This window comes from Bos javanicus, chromosome 3 (genome assembly GCF_032452875.1).
Source record: "Bos javanicus breed banteng chromosome 3, ARS-OSU_banteng_1.0, whole genome shotgun sequence".
Classification (NCBI taxonomy): Eukaryota; Metazoa; Chordata; class Mammalia; order Artiodactyla; family Bovidae; genus Bos; species Bos javanicus.
Genome location: NC_083870.1, coordinates 50148514 through 50163702, shown reverse-complemented (window position 1 = coordinate 50163702; position 15189 = coordinate 50148514). Strand labels below are relative to the sequence as shown.

The 15189-nt window shown below is 44.7% G+C and overlaps 1 protein-coding gene across 6 annotated transcripts in view; it reads right to left on the bottom strand.

Annotated features, from left to right (window-relative positions):
* Positions 1-15189, bottom strand: part of BCAR3 (BCAR3 adaptor protein, NSP family member) — a 221575-nt gene that overhangs the window by 87449 nt on the left and 118937 nt on the right. For all 6 annotated transcript variants that reach the window (XM_061411154.1, XM_061411153.1, XM_061411158.1 and 3 more), the window contains one exon: positions 4298-4337. In XM_061411154.1, the coding sequence (XP_061267138.1) occupies positions 4298-4337 (40 nt within the window). The remainder of the gene's footprint in view (positions 1-4297; positions 4338-15189) is intronic.

Below are 15189 nucleotides of genomic sequence, written 5' to 3'. Positions count from 1 at the left end.
CTGTTTAAAAAAAAAATTAGTTTTATCTAGGGTAAGGAATGCTAGGTACGCACAGGAAAATTCCAGAGCTTATACCACTAACCAAAGTCACTACCTTAAGAGCAGGAGGAAGGCGCAGCTGCATGGAGGTTTCTGTTTTCCAATCCACAAGAAGGGTGTTGTTCAGATACAGTGAAAGAGAATCAATTATATGTGATTACAGAAAAGTATCTCATGACTATATTTCACAGTTAAAATCAGACCTCGAAGATGATCATCATGTTTTAGGCTCCTGGCTTGGGGGGATGTGGAGAGAAGGAGGGGGATGGAGACACAAGGAAAAGGTAGAAAAAGAAAAAGCTCCCCTCTCTGGTGGTCAGAAAAGTAGAGACAGAAACAGAGGAGAATAAAGATTCCAAAATTCCCGGGGGTTCTTTGCTGCTGCTGCTGCTAAGTCGCTTCAGTCGTGTCCGACCCTGTGCCACCCCAGAGACGGTAGCCCACCAGGCTCCCTTGTCCCTAGGATTCTCTAGGCAAGAACACTGGAGTGGGTTGCCATTTCCTTCTCCAATGTAGGAAAGTGAAAAGTGAAAGTGAAGTCACTCAGTCATATCCGACTCTTAGTGACCCCATGGACTGCAGCCTACCAGGCTCCTCTGTCCATGGGATTTTCCAGGCAAGAGTACTGGAGTGGGGTTCTTTGGATCTACTCAAATTTTCTTATCACATCAAAATAGGGAATTCACCACTTAGGGTAACAAGGTGTCCTTGGGAGGCCCCAGCAGGAGGTCAGCCTGCTGAAGAAATGAAAGACTACCAAACAGTTCTAGAGCTTCCCTGCCAAGCACTCTTCTCTCCAGTTCTCACAGAGGTGCTCCTTATAGCCTGGCAACCGCCCCGCAGGTCCCCTGGCATGCCTCCGTATTGATGTGCAGCAGCGCCAGCTGCGGGGAGTGCTGGGAGGACACAGTGCAAACTGGACAGAACCTCACGGTGGATTCCTTCTCCACCCAGCTCTCTCCTGCCGCAACACAGCAGCCCCATCACCCCGTGCGTTAAGGGGTCAGCCTCAGTGGATTCCTTCTCCACCCAGCTCTCTCCTGCCGTGACACAGCAGCCCCATCACCCCGTGCGTTATGGGGTCAGCCTCAGTGTCTCCTCTCCTCTAGACACGAGGAGGCAAGGGTGGCCCCAGACCTTTCTCTCTTAATCTGGGAACTGGAAAAACCAGGTGAAGATGGTTAGAAAGTCTCCCAGGTTAAGGGAGACCTGGGACTGTGACTCCCATCAGGATAAGAACGGCGGTCGGCTGGCCACCACCAGTGCTTCTACTGCAAGATGGACTCGGTCAGAGATCTGCTCACTGCCCTCCCCCATTCTCAGGTCACGAAGAACCTCTAAAACCCCAACTCTCAGAAAGGCCCTACATGATGCAACATAATTTATACAGAATCGCTACTTTTCTCCACGCCGGAGACATATTATGTATACAAAGGGATGATAGGGAAGAAAGCTCCAAGTCAGGGGGCCAAACTGCATTCACCTTATCTACATCTCTCACCTCCCTCAATCATCTTCAGCCACCCTCCAGGCTCTAGGCACCAGCTGGCACCAGTTTACGAGGCCTCTGAGGCATGGATTGGTCAGACGCGCTCGAGAGGGTGGCTAAGTTTGAAAAATGCTAGGATGCGACTGCACTGGCCCAAGACAACTGACTCATGGGTCCATTCAGACCTTGAGGCCCAAGGCCTCTGTGGAAGTGTTTTCAGAGCTTTAGTGCCCGTGGAGATAAATGAAAATCCCTTATATTTGCTCATTAAGTCCCCAAGCCATATCTCCAAACCAAGGGCAAAATGAGAAAGAAAAAAAAAAAAAACAACGTGATGAGGGACACGGAAATGTCATCTCTAAAGTTCTGACCAGATTCAGACAAGGTTGATAGCAAAACGTAAGCTTCAGAAGACCTCAGTGAGTCCCAGAAAACGGGACTCCTTGAGCTACTACCAGGAGCAGTCCTATCACCACCAGGGAAAGCGGGGAGCCGGGCAGACAGAAGCACCAACACCACCAACACCTCTTCTTTTAGTTTCAATTCTTAATAGTATCTTTTATTTGCCTCTTGAAGTCTATACTTCTGATTGAGTTGATGTTCACTGCTCTTTTTAAAATTATTTATTTTTAATTGAAGGATAATTGCTTTATAATATTGTGTTGGTTTCTGCCATACATCAACATGAATCAGCCATAGCTATACATATGTTTCCTCCCTCTTGAGCCTCCCTCCCACCCCTCTATGTTGTCACAGAGTCCCGGTTTGAGTTCCCTGAGTCATACAGCAAATTTCCACTGGCTATCTATTTTATATACGGTAGCCAATACCTCTTCTGAGTCAACATGACAACTTGCAATGACCAATTCACGAATGAGATGCAATAGCTTAGAAAATATTAATATTAAAACGAATTCTTCCCAAAGTCTCTGCTTAGGTTTAGAATTCATCACTGGATTATCTTAAAGGCTGGGACTTTAGTAAAAGAGAAAAACTGAGCTGTGGAGTAGCGAGGAGGGAAGTGAGCACAGCCTGAATGAGCCAGCAGCAGGAGAGAGCCAGTTTCTGGGACATGGAACAGAGTGAGTTCTAAAGGGCTGCTGTGATTAACACACTGGAGAATTCTAGGACATACTCTTTTATGTTACGGTCAAGTCAGATCACAGCATGACAGTGCCCCTAATTCCCTGCAGTGCACAACCCGCACAAAAGCACACGCGATGCACCAGGAGGGACACAAACACACCACTCATAAAGTCCTGACCAGATTCGGACTCGCTGGCTGTTGGTTTAGGATTACACATTTGCTGCAGTCAAGCTGCAACTCAGGCACAGCCTCGGTAGGAGACACGGGAAACACAATTCCCATCTCCATTCCAACAAACTTCATTATGACTGCCTCAAGTGACCACATGGTTCTACTAGAGTCTTCTCCTCCAGCAGAAGCTTTAAACCCTCCACCCTCTGGTCTAAAAGGAAGAAATGCCAAAACCCAGGGGCAGGCACAGTCACTGGCACACAGAAAAGCAAGAATAGGCTTAAACGCTCTGAAACCTGGAGACTGACCTTTGAAAAATAAAGATGAAGTATGGCTCCTAGGGGGCAAGAACTTTAAGTCCTAACTTGTGCCATGATTTTGATGAGAATTCTCTTTTCTGTAGTAGATGCTGGACACAATTACAGTTCTCAAAAATAAAATAAAACCAAACAAACATACACACCTGAAAACTGGGTGTGTGTGGCAGAAGCAGGAAGTGAAAGGCATTTTAAAACTTGTTTAGCAGTATTGAGTATTCAGATACATTGAATGTCAGTCCACCGGAAAGTAAAAGAATTACACTGCTCACAGGTACCAACTAGCCACCGAACAAGAGGGTGGCTACTGAGGTGGAGGGGATGGCTCAGAAAGGCTCCCTAGTGGCTCAGTGGTGAAGAATCCACCTGCCAAGGCAGGAGACACAGGTTCGATCCCTGATCTGGGAAGGTCCCACATGCTGCAGAGCAACTAAGCCCATGCGCCCCAACTTCTGACCTGTGCTCTGGAGCCCGGGAGTGGCAACTACTGAACCTGGTGCCCCAGAGCCGGTGTTTCACAACGAGAGAAGCCACCACAGTGGAAAGCCTGCACATCGCAACTACAGAGTAGCCCCGACTCACTGCAATTAGAGAAACGCCGGAGTGCCGCAATGAAGACCCAGCACAGCCAAAAATAAATGAGTATAATAAAGTCTCATAGAGACCCTTCAGTCCTCCACTGAAGACAAACACAGGTTCACAGTTCCTTGTCTACCATTCCAAAATCCCCAAACTCTGAAAACTGAAAAATTTTAAATAACTCATTCGGCAGCACAACAAACCCTAGCTCATTTGGTGACAAAAACATAATGTGATTTACACAAAATCATCTGTAGTCTATTCATCTCACTTTGTGTGAATATCCTTACATTAAACTGTTGTAGTAATGAGTTTCATTGACTCTAGCCCCCTTTAGAGGTTAGATATATGTACCATATTACCTTTCTAAAAAACTCCAAATTTTTAAAACACATCTGGTTCCCAGGGCTTCAGACAAGGCGGAAAGTTTATAAATATATAACAGGGTGACATAAGAGCCCTGCAAAGATTACTAAAGGCCCAAGAGAATCAAATTACGTCCTGGTGGTTTCAATCTAACCAGCTTCCTACACAAGCCAGAGGACGACATTGTGCTAGAAATGGGAAGCCTGTTACCACAGGGTCCCTACCACATGTGAAATCCCGGCTTCCTACCTTCACATATTCCAGAGTTGGGTCCAGGAGATGCTGATCCCTGAAAAGAGAAAATATAAGCATGAGAACAATTGGGAACAACTCCTTCTCACACTGGGTATCTAACATTATTACACCCTATTCATCCACATTATTAAGATGAGTCCACCTCCCAGACAATATCCACAGCCAGGAAGTTAGAAAAGACACGTGTTTTCCCATAAAATTCAAGCCCCCAACATTAGACTATTTATGGCTAGTAATTCTAGAGTCACTAAAGCATAAAAATCAGCCTAAAAGTCTGAGGTGAAGAGCTGTGAGGAGTAACAGACACACCAATAAAGCAGGGCCCGGCAGCACTCTGGACCAGGCGGCTGTGCCACACCCACTTTGACAGAAAACAGGAGCTCAGGTGGGGAGCACAGCCGCCCAAGGTCACCCAGCACCCAGCTAGGTGAGTTCTGAACCCAGCTCTGCTTCTAAATCCCCTGTGTCTTTTGCTGTCAAGCTAAGCAACTCATTCTAATCTTCTTTGGTACCCCAGTGTTTTTTCTCTCCCCATCTAACGTCTGCTCACATCTATTATAATACTGTTAGGATTAACCAGACAAGTAAAGTAAACAGCAGCAGTGTCACTGAGGAGGCTGATTTATTACAGTGGAAGAGGATCTTAGGCAAAGGAAGGGAGGGGGCACGTGAGAGCTGATGCCTCCAATACTGGCAGAATTAGAGCAAGGTGCCCGCCATAACACAGGATGTGAAAAGACAGTGCCTTTAGAGACTTAAACTTCACAAAATCGACATGTTCCCCTGAAGAGATGGGATCACTTTTTAAACAGAGTGGCTCTGAAGCCGGTGGGGAGGTTGTCAGTATATCTACAGAAAGCACATGGCCCTCAGAGGCGGGGGATCCCCACCCACAGGCAGCCGCCTCCGGAAGAATGAGCTCAAGCCCAGACCCTCAGGGGCTTGGACCTTCCCTCTGTGGAGAGACCCCGGGGAGACAGTAGCACTTCTCTCCTGAACGGGGGTAGCAGACCCCTGCTGGGACACAAGGAGTGGCTCCCACAGCTCAGGGGCAGCCCGTCTTGTTGTAAAGTGGACCCCATCCTCAGAGCTGTTCCTGGACTGGTCTGTCCACTGAGGGTTGCACACAGAGGCAGGCTGGCTTTGCGGACGCTCCTCTAGGCTGTGTGAGCTCATGAGCTTCTGAAATGAGTGCTTTGTAAGGCCAAAGTATCTGAGAAGGGCTTAAGCTCAGAGTCCCTGGTGCACTTCCACCAAAGAGGGGTATAAATTAGTCTTTCAGAGCCTTAAAACCAAGCATACTCTTTGCCACTAAGCTTGTGTTTGTTCATCAGGCATCTTTTCCCAAAGCGGCCGAGTCTGTCTGCTGTGCTGGGTCACCAGCTCTCCTTCTGCAGTCTGGACATCAAGCTGATGTTTCCAGGCTTTGTGACCATGAGACCACATGGCGAGGGACTATAAACTTTGTCAGCAGGGCTTTGGCCAAGCTCCCTTTTAAGTTCTCAAACTCCTGGGTTTCTACTGAAGTAACATTTTAGGCTTATAGGCATCCAGTCTCGTGCTAATCATCCAGGCCAGTGGTCTGGCCCTGGGAGTGCAGAAAGATGTTACAGCCACTTGGATGCTGTTTCTCATCTTTTTCAAGTGTCTATTTTTAGGTATGTTCTAAAACGTCCATTATATACACTCGTACATGTGTGTCTTAATGCATGGATAACAGTGTAGGTGTGTGCTGTTTATAGCAATGATTTGGTCCTGGGAATCTCTGCACACTAAATAATTGAGGACTCTGAAAAATTTTGTTCATGTGGGTTATATCTACTGATTACTGATACTAGAAATTAAACCTGAGAAATTTTCAAGGTGTTTGTGAATTCACACTTTAAATGTAAATCCATTAAAATATTTACATAAATAACATTTTTATGGAAAACATGTTTTTATAGCAAAAATTTAGTGAGAGTAGTGACACTGTCATATTTTTGCAGATCTTTTTAACATCTGGTTTACTAGAGGACGGAGAAGGCAATGGCATCCCACTCCAGTACTCTTGCCTGGAAAATCCCACGGACGGAGGAGCCTGGTAGGCTGCAGTCTATGGGGTCGCTAAGAGTTGGGCACGACTGAAGCGACTTAGCAGCAGCAGCAGCAGCTTACTAGAAGATGGGTGAATTCTCGTATCTACTTCTGCATTCAAAAATGTTGTGATATGTTTTGGTTGAAACAAATGAAGAAAATCCACCCTCATGAAGTTATGTAATTGAAAAGGGAGGGATACTTTAATAGGTTTTTCATATAATTATGGATGTTCTACTTTAAGAATATACCAAACCTTGACAAGTAATAATTTCTTAAAGGTTAGCTGTGGACTCTGAGGCCATATCTCTTACTCTTTTCCATCTGTCCTGCACTTTGAATGGATCTTTTGTCCATGTCTGATTCTTTAAACACTACTCTGGAAAATATTGGTTCACTGAGTTATGCAGATCTGCCAAATTTTGACCCAATTCATTATAATGTAAAAAAAAAAATCACATTTGTTAATATCATCACTAATCTCGTTAGAAGTTACTGCCTATAGGAATTGTCAAGCTCATGGTGGAGGATTCCATGAGTCTTCTAAATTTTTAATTTTTCACTGGAATTTTTTCATTGGCAACTAACAAGGTCAAATATTTTCCCTGAGCTTCATTTCACTCATTTTGGAGGAAATAGCTTCCAAATACCAAGACCACATAGTCATGATCTGTAATTTTAACTTTTTTTAGGTGTTCAAAGGTCATTCTTTTAATAAATTCTTTTTAGAACTTTGCCCAGGATCTGCTCTTCTCACCAGATTTACCTGTAAAAATCCTTTTCCTTTTACCTTCGAAAGCTGAAATATTCCTCTCTCTCTTTTCCAGGATAGACCTGAAAACTGAGCTCCTTCTATCAGGACAGACCCCTCAAGCTCTATTGGGAAGGGGTGTGGTAACCAACACGGATCAGGCTGGGCGCTGTGTCTAGGTGGTTCCTGAGCAGCCCCAGCTGCAGTCAGTAGGGTCCCCATTCAGAGGTGGGGTCACCTCCAGGCAGGGTGGCCCTTGTGAGACAGGCTAGGACCTGGGACCCTTTACTCCAAGTGTTTGTATCCAGATAAATTTCACCTGGAGCAACAGAATACAAAGAAACCATAAGGAACTAAAAATAACTACATCCACCCCGGGTTGGGGCAGGTCCTGAATAGCACGTTACAAAAAGGCCAAAATTCAGCTGCCATTTTTGGGCTGCTGGGAGCAAAAGCAGCATACTGCCCATGCCCTCTGCACCCAACAGGACCAAGGGGGTTGGAAGATCATCTGCATCACCCTCTAGCCCAACCCACCAAGCTTTCCTTCCCCTCACCCCATTTACAGGACCAGCTCTCCCCCACCGGGGGCTGGCGAGCAAGGGTGCCTGTTACTTGTTTTCACTCCCTCCTGTGGCATCAGAAGAACCCTGCCTGAAATCCTTGGCTGACCTCTTATCAGTTTCTATTGGTTAAAGAGTCCAAGGACCCAGCTCGGTAACATACCTGCTGTCCCTACCACCCTGCTCTCCTGCCCAGTGGCCCCAGCACAGAGGAGCCGGGGGTGTTCTCCCAAGCATCCCCCCAGGCTTGCATGGACTCCAGTGTTCCCATTTGATCCTCCACCACACACACTTCTCTTGGCAGAAGAGAAGGAAACAGGAGGTGCTGGTTAGGGATAAAAACTGAAGTCTCCTCCTGACCCCACCCTCAACTGAACCCTGCTGAGAGAGTTCTGTTCATTCTTTAAGCAGAACAGTGTGTGAGTGCTAAGTCGCTTCAGTCGTGTCCGACTCTTTGTGACCCTATGGACTGCAGACCGCCAGGCTCCTCTGTCCATGGGGATTCTCCAGGCAAGAATACTGGAGTGGGTTGCCATTTCCTTCTCCAAGGGATCTTCCCAACCCAGGGATCAAACCCATGTTTGCTGTGGTTCCTGCACTGCAGGCAGATTGCATTCTTCTGCTCACCCTTTTCAGAGAGGCAAGGGAGGGAAGACAAAGAGAGTACGTTATAAATCCAAAAGCCTTAAAAATCATTGCCTTGAACCAAATTAACAGTATATTGGGTTGGCCAAAAGGTTCGTCAGGGTTTTCTGTACCATCTTACAGAAAAACTCAAGCAAACTTTTTAGCCAACCCAAATATTTTAATGTAGAAGTGCTGTGTCTCCTTTCTCAGCCAGCCTAACCCTAACTCTAATCCATCTAACCACAAAGAAGACATAAGCTAGAAACATAGCAGTTGGCCCTGTAATTTGAAATAGAATATCCAATTATTCATATAAGACTGCACAGCAAACACTCCTTAAACCACATCTTTATACTCTCCGACAGAGTTCACTAGAAAACAAACAGAGAAACTTGGCAATATAAATGAAAAGCTTTTTTAATCTTTTTTTTTGCTTATGCCAGTTATGAATCCCCACCCATGTGAATCCATGCTGTTGTGTGCATCTCTACCCCTGAGAGTCTGGTGGGCACCACGGGCCCTGGGTCAGGCAGGCTGCCCTGCAGAGCACCATCCACAGACCGCAGGAAAGCAGCAGGATGAAACCAGACTCTGTTATTCTGTTCTTAAGTTTTTTAAGTTTTAAATAACATCACTGTGCTTACTCTGGTTAAATCATTCTTTCCAGTGTCCCACTTTCTCAAGTTCATACTGAGGATGTCTCGCTGGGAGTCTCAGAAATGTTACACATATTTACTTATTTTAGTTTGTTTCTCATCAGTAACCAGGTTAATAATTTCCTCTCTCTTAAAGGGACACTTGAGCTAGAAGTGTTTGCTATTTTGAGTTAAGAGGTTCTCCACCTTGAATACACAAACAGAATTTCACTGACATAGATCTTTTCTGAGCAGTTCAAATGCAGATGGAGATGGAAGTGCCCTATGTCTATCTTAAATGAGAGAATGTTTTAAGGGAATGGATGTTTACTTATTTAAATATTACAGGCTAAATTAACGGCTAACAGTGATGTCACACAAATGTTCGTTTGGATATAATATAAAAAGGAAATGCCTGTGATAACATGATTGTTTCATACAATGGAGGGATGTGAGAAACTAGATCCAGCTACATCAGACTGGGGCTCCCCTTAGACTCCACGCACACTGGCAGTGGTTGAGTCACTCAGTCATGTCCGACTCTTTGCGACCCCATGGGCTGTAGTCCATCAGGCTCCTCTGTCCATGGGATTTTCCAGGCAAGAAGAATACTGGAGTGGGTTGCCATTCCCTTCTCCAGGGGAACTTCCAGACCTAGGGAATCGAACCTGGTTCTTCTGCACTGCAGGCAGATTCTTTACCAACTGAGCCACCAGAGCCCTCCATGCACACTAGTGATGTGCAGAATTTGCACTCTTCCTCTGGTGCGTCCATGCATGTTTACTGTAATGGTATTTATACAATGGTATCTCCCTCTACAAGGTGAGCAATCCAAGAGAAATGGGTTGCTCACTTCCCACTCAGTATCCCCCACAGTTCTTGTATTCATCCCAAAACATTAGCAAGCAACTACAGTAGGCCAGACAACAGAAACACAAAGGAGCAAAGGCACAGGTGCTGCTTTTATAGAGAGGCTGCAGGCAAGTGGGAAAACGGTCAACCAACTCAGCACAGTTCAAGTTAGAGAGAGTCAATGGGAGGGAAGCTCCATAGACAGGCCTTGAAGCAACATCTGAGTTAAGGTTTGAGGGCTGAGTAGGGACTTGTCCCAGTGAAGAAGCCGTGGGGCGGGTGGTGATGAGAAATCCTCAGGCAAAGAGAGAGGCATGTGATAATACACTACATATGGGGGACCACAGCACTGAGGAGTTGACTTTCCGCTAGCCCTGGCCACCATCATCTCTCACCTGGACTCTGCAATACAAATCCCCAGTTCTGCTCCATCTCTACCACCTCCACACAGTAGCCAGCATGATCCTTACTCAGATCACTGCCCTGCTCAAAATCCTCTACTAGCTCCCAACTTGTCAGAACAAAACCTTGAGGTCCCACTGTGGCCTTTGAGGCCCTGGATGGCATGATCTCAGCCAGCTTTCCAACCTGCATTAGGCAGAATTTCAAAGATGCCCCTTTCTTGAGATTCCTGTCCCTTGAAGTTAATCAAACACTAATCCAGGTACTGCTGTGAAGGGATTTTGCAAATGTTAATAATGTCACAAGTCAGCTGACTTGGGGGATTTGACATGAGGGAGTCTGTTGCCAGCGTGATGTTATGAGAGGGTCTGTGACAAGACAGAACCCATAGGAGATGAGAGCTGCCCCTAGCAGATGTCCAGAGCCCACAGTCCTACAACCACAAGGAACTGGATTCTGCCAGCAACCTGAATGAGTGTGGAAGCAGACTCCCCACCCCAGAACCTCAGATGAGAATGCAGTCACTGACATCTTGAGTGAGACCCTGAGCTGAGAACCCAGCTGAGCCACATGGGACTTCTGCCCTACAGAATCTGTGGGGTAACAAATAAATGTTAGGTCACCAAGTCTGTGGTAACTTGTTACTCAGCAAAAGAACACTGACACGCTTGTTGCCTATTCCAAAGCCCTACTGACTTTTCTTTCTGTTGTGCAAACGCATCAAGCCAGCTGTGGCTTGGCATTCACTGCTCCTTTGCCTGGAATAGTTTCTCTATATATACTTGAAGGGGCTTCCCAGGTGGCGCTGGTGGTAAAGAATCCACATACCAATGCAGGAGACCTAAGAGATGAGGGTTTGATCCCTGGGTGGGGAAGATACCCTGCAGAAGGACAGGGCAACCTACTCCAGTATTCTTGCCTGGAGAATCCCATGGACAGAGGAGCCTGCTGGGCTACATTCCATAGGGTCACAGAGTCAAATACAACTGAAGCAACTTAGCACGTGTATACTTGAAGGCTCACTCAGGCCCACGTTACCCAGATCTCTCTCAAACATCACCTCCTTAACCAGCCTACCTAAATGAACACCACCACCACACTCTGTCCCCTTACCTGGCTTCATTTTTCCCATATTATGTGATAATTTATGATATGTTTATTTGCTCATGGTCTGTCTATTCCCTTGAATATAATCCTGCAAGAGTGGAGCTTTCTCTGCTTTGTTCCCCTTGGTGTCCCACGGGCTCTGCACATAGCAGTTGCCCAGAAACCACTTGCTGAATTAAGGAGTAAAAGAACTACTAAGGAAAGCAGGGGGTTGGGGGAGGTGGTAGGTCTGGTGAGGGGTTGGGAGATCAGGATGAAGAGGAGGCAGAGCCAGACTATCAGGGGCTTGGATGCCAAGTAAACACATTTACACTTTATCTTGAAAGCAGTGGGATTTGTTGAAGGCTCTCATGCTGGAGAATAACCAGAGATTTGTGTTTTAGAAAAATCTCCATGCAGCAGTATGGAAAACAGATTAGTCGGGTCCGAATGGAGCCAGGAAGACTAAAGGGAGGATACTATGGGGTCTGGGTAAGAGATGAGTAGGCCTGGGTCAGAGTGACAGTGTGAGGGAGACTTTTAGAAGGCGGAATAGATAGACCTTGGTAAATGGCAGGATGTAGCGGGTGAAAGGAAAGACAGAGGTAAGGACACTCACTGAACTCTTTCTAAGGGAACCAGGCAGATGGTGCCTAGCACTTGGTAGGGACTCAATACATTTGCTAAGAATGAATTAGCAAACACCGTGCAGGTGGCGCAGTGGTAAAGATTCTGCCTGCCAATGCGGGAGACGAAAAAGACGTGGGTTCTACGCTTGGGTCAGGAAGATCCCCTGGAGGAGGAAAAGGCAACCCACACCAGTATTCTTGGCATGCACAGAGGTGACTGGGGGGCTACAGTCCATGGGGCTGCAAAGAGTCAGACATGACTGAGCACACACGTATGCCTGCCTCAAGCACTATACCGTGCTGACTACCAGGATCTGAATTAGTAAGACTTTATCCCTTCACCACCCATTTTCCATGGTTAGTAGTGCACACATGATTGCTGCCATTTAGCTACTGAATATCCCAAATAAGCTCTTCTTCCTTCTCAACAGATACTTATTTTCTGGGGTCTTTCACATCCTTCAAACTATGAACACAGAAATCCTTCTCTTAGAGTATAATAAAATATAATATTTAAGTAATCCCTTCGTACCAGCAAAAGTAGTTAACTCATGAAAACCAAGGAACAATAAAACAAAGGAGCTGTGCAGAAGCTAGATAAGAGAGCCCAATTTTACATAACGCTTTGGTCTCCTCCATCACCCCGCCTCAGCTGCCACTGCTCGTTTATGTCTTTTCTGCAGGACTGTAAGCTCTGTCAAGTCAGAGGCTACTTCTGTCTTGCTCATTAATGTATACTAATCACGTACCAAAGTATTTGTCACATAGTAGCCAATTAATGAATAAACAAGGGCAAGGACAAATGAACATATAATGCACAATTAACCACCATATATACAAATAAAGACTCAGAAAAATAGAAAGTTCCACCCTGGGACCTTCATTTGCTTAACCTGGCAGACCAGGTAGTCTCAAATCTAAATGATAATCAAATTACAAATGTATTTTCAAATATATTGTTGAAGTCACAAGAAAGGGAAAGTCTCAGGAAACACAGACATATATATAAAACAGACACAAAAAGAGAACAAATTCAGAACACAAAATGTGAACAACAACAAAAAGATAAGGAGGGAAGCAGGGAGGCTAAGCCCTGGGTCCGCAAGACTGAGCAACTCACTCTGAAGTTAGTTCCCTGCATAATGCTAGAACAGTCAGACCAGGACTACACCGCCCACCACAGAAGAAATGTGCTAAATACAAGACAAAAACATGCTCTAGCAAAGGAAACCCGGGAGACCTGCTATCTCCACCACAGATTCTGATGGAAAAAATAGCAGTAGTAATAGTCTCCCCTAAGAATGTGTAAAGCACAAGTCATCCTTTGGGATGCAAATTTATATGACCTGCTTTGATAGAGAAGCCAAAACTGAGCAAAATATTAAAGTGTCTGGGTTAGTGTCAGGGAACAATGTAGAAGTGCTTTCTGGAGGAAAACTTCATCAACAGAAGCTACACAGGATATCCACAAGTTTGGTTAAATATAAACTCCCTTTTAGAAATAATTACATACACCAGAAAATAAGCCCCAATGACAATCTCCAAAATGAGCAGAAATGACAACCGATTGAGATCCCTAAAGAATTCAGATATTAGAATTTCAGAGGTAAGCTATAAAATAATGATGCATGATAATTTTTTTAAAAAGACGGACTAAAAAATGTGACTTAAGAATAAACAAGCAGATACAAAAATAATCTAACATCTAGAAATTTTTAAAAAAGTTGATCACATCTAGATATAAATATAAAAATAATCTTATAAATAAGCCAGACATTACTAGAGAAAATATTTATGAATTAAAATAAATAAATAAATTATACAAAACACAGCAGAGAAAGAGTCAGGGAAAATATAAAAGAGATGCAGAAGGTAGAATGAAAAGGTTTACTTATATTTAACTAGAACTCTAGAAAGAGAGAATAGAAAAAGGCAAAAAGCAACAGTCAAATAATGATGGGAAATCGTCAAAGTTAATGAAAAATACTAATTATCAGATTCAGGCATCCCATGAGTCCTAAGCAGTATAAAACAAAAATAAACACATTTTAAGGAAGTTACAGACTACCAAAAACAAAGAGAAGATCTTAAAAGCAACAGAAGAGCAAAGAAAGGTTGCCTTGACAGCAATGACAATTAGACTGACAGGAGATTTTCAGCAGCCAAAAGGGAAAGTGAGGAGCACAAAATTTCTTGCCCAGAAAACTACTGAGAACAAGGGTGAATAAAGACAATCAGAGACAAATAAAAGTAGAGAATACCCTTCAGGAAGCAGGAAAAATATGCCAGAAGGAAAACTTAGGGTCTAAGACTGAACGATGCACAGAGAAACTGGTAAATAGACAGGCAACTCTAAAACAGCACTGATGGTGAAAACAAGACAATGTCCAATCCGTGGAGTTAAAAAACAGACAATCAAGCGTTGGTAAGAATGTGGAGAAACGAATCCTGGGCACTGTTGGTGGGAATGTAAAATGGTACAGCTGCCATGGAAAACGGTATGTTGGCTCTTCAAAAAGTAAAAGTAGAATTCCCATACAATCCAGCAATTTATGTTCTGAATATATACCCCCAAAATTGAAAGCAAGGATTTTGAAGAGATATTTGTGCACATTTATAGCAGTATTATTCACAGATGAATGGATAAACAAAATGTGCTATATACACAACGTGATCTATACCATGGAATATCATCTGGCCTCAAAAAGGAAGAAAATTCTGACATACGCTAGCATACAGAAGAACCTTAAGGACAATATGGTAGGTGAAATAAGCCAGTCACAAAAGACAAATACCCATAAGGATGTCACTTATATGAGGTACCCAGAGTAGTCAAAATCATAGAGTCAGAAAGTAGAATTGTGGTGGCCAGGGGCAGGGGAGGGTGTGCGGTGGGCAGGGAACGGGGAGTTGTTGTTTAACGGGTTAGGATTTTCCGCTTTGCAAGCTGAAGAGAGTTCTGGAGACTGGTTGTACAACAATGTGAATGTACTTACCATTACTGAACCATGCACTTAAAAATGGTTAAGAAGGTAAATTTTATGGTATGTGTGCTGCTGCTGCTGCTAAGTCGCTTCAGTCATATCCGACTCTGTGAGACCCCATAGACGGCAGCCCACCAGGCTCCCCCGTCCCTGGGATTCTCCAGGCAAGAACACTGGAGTGGGTTGCCATTTCCTTCTCCAGTGCATGAAAGTGAAAAGTGAAAGTGAAGTCGCTCAGTCATGTCTGACTCTTAGCAACCCCATGGACTGCAGCCCACCAG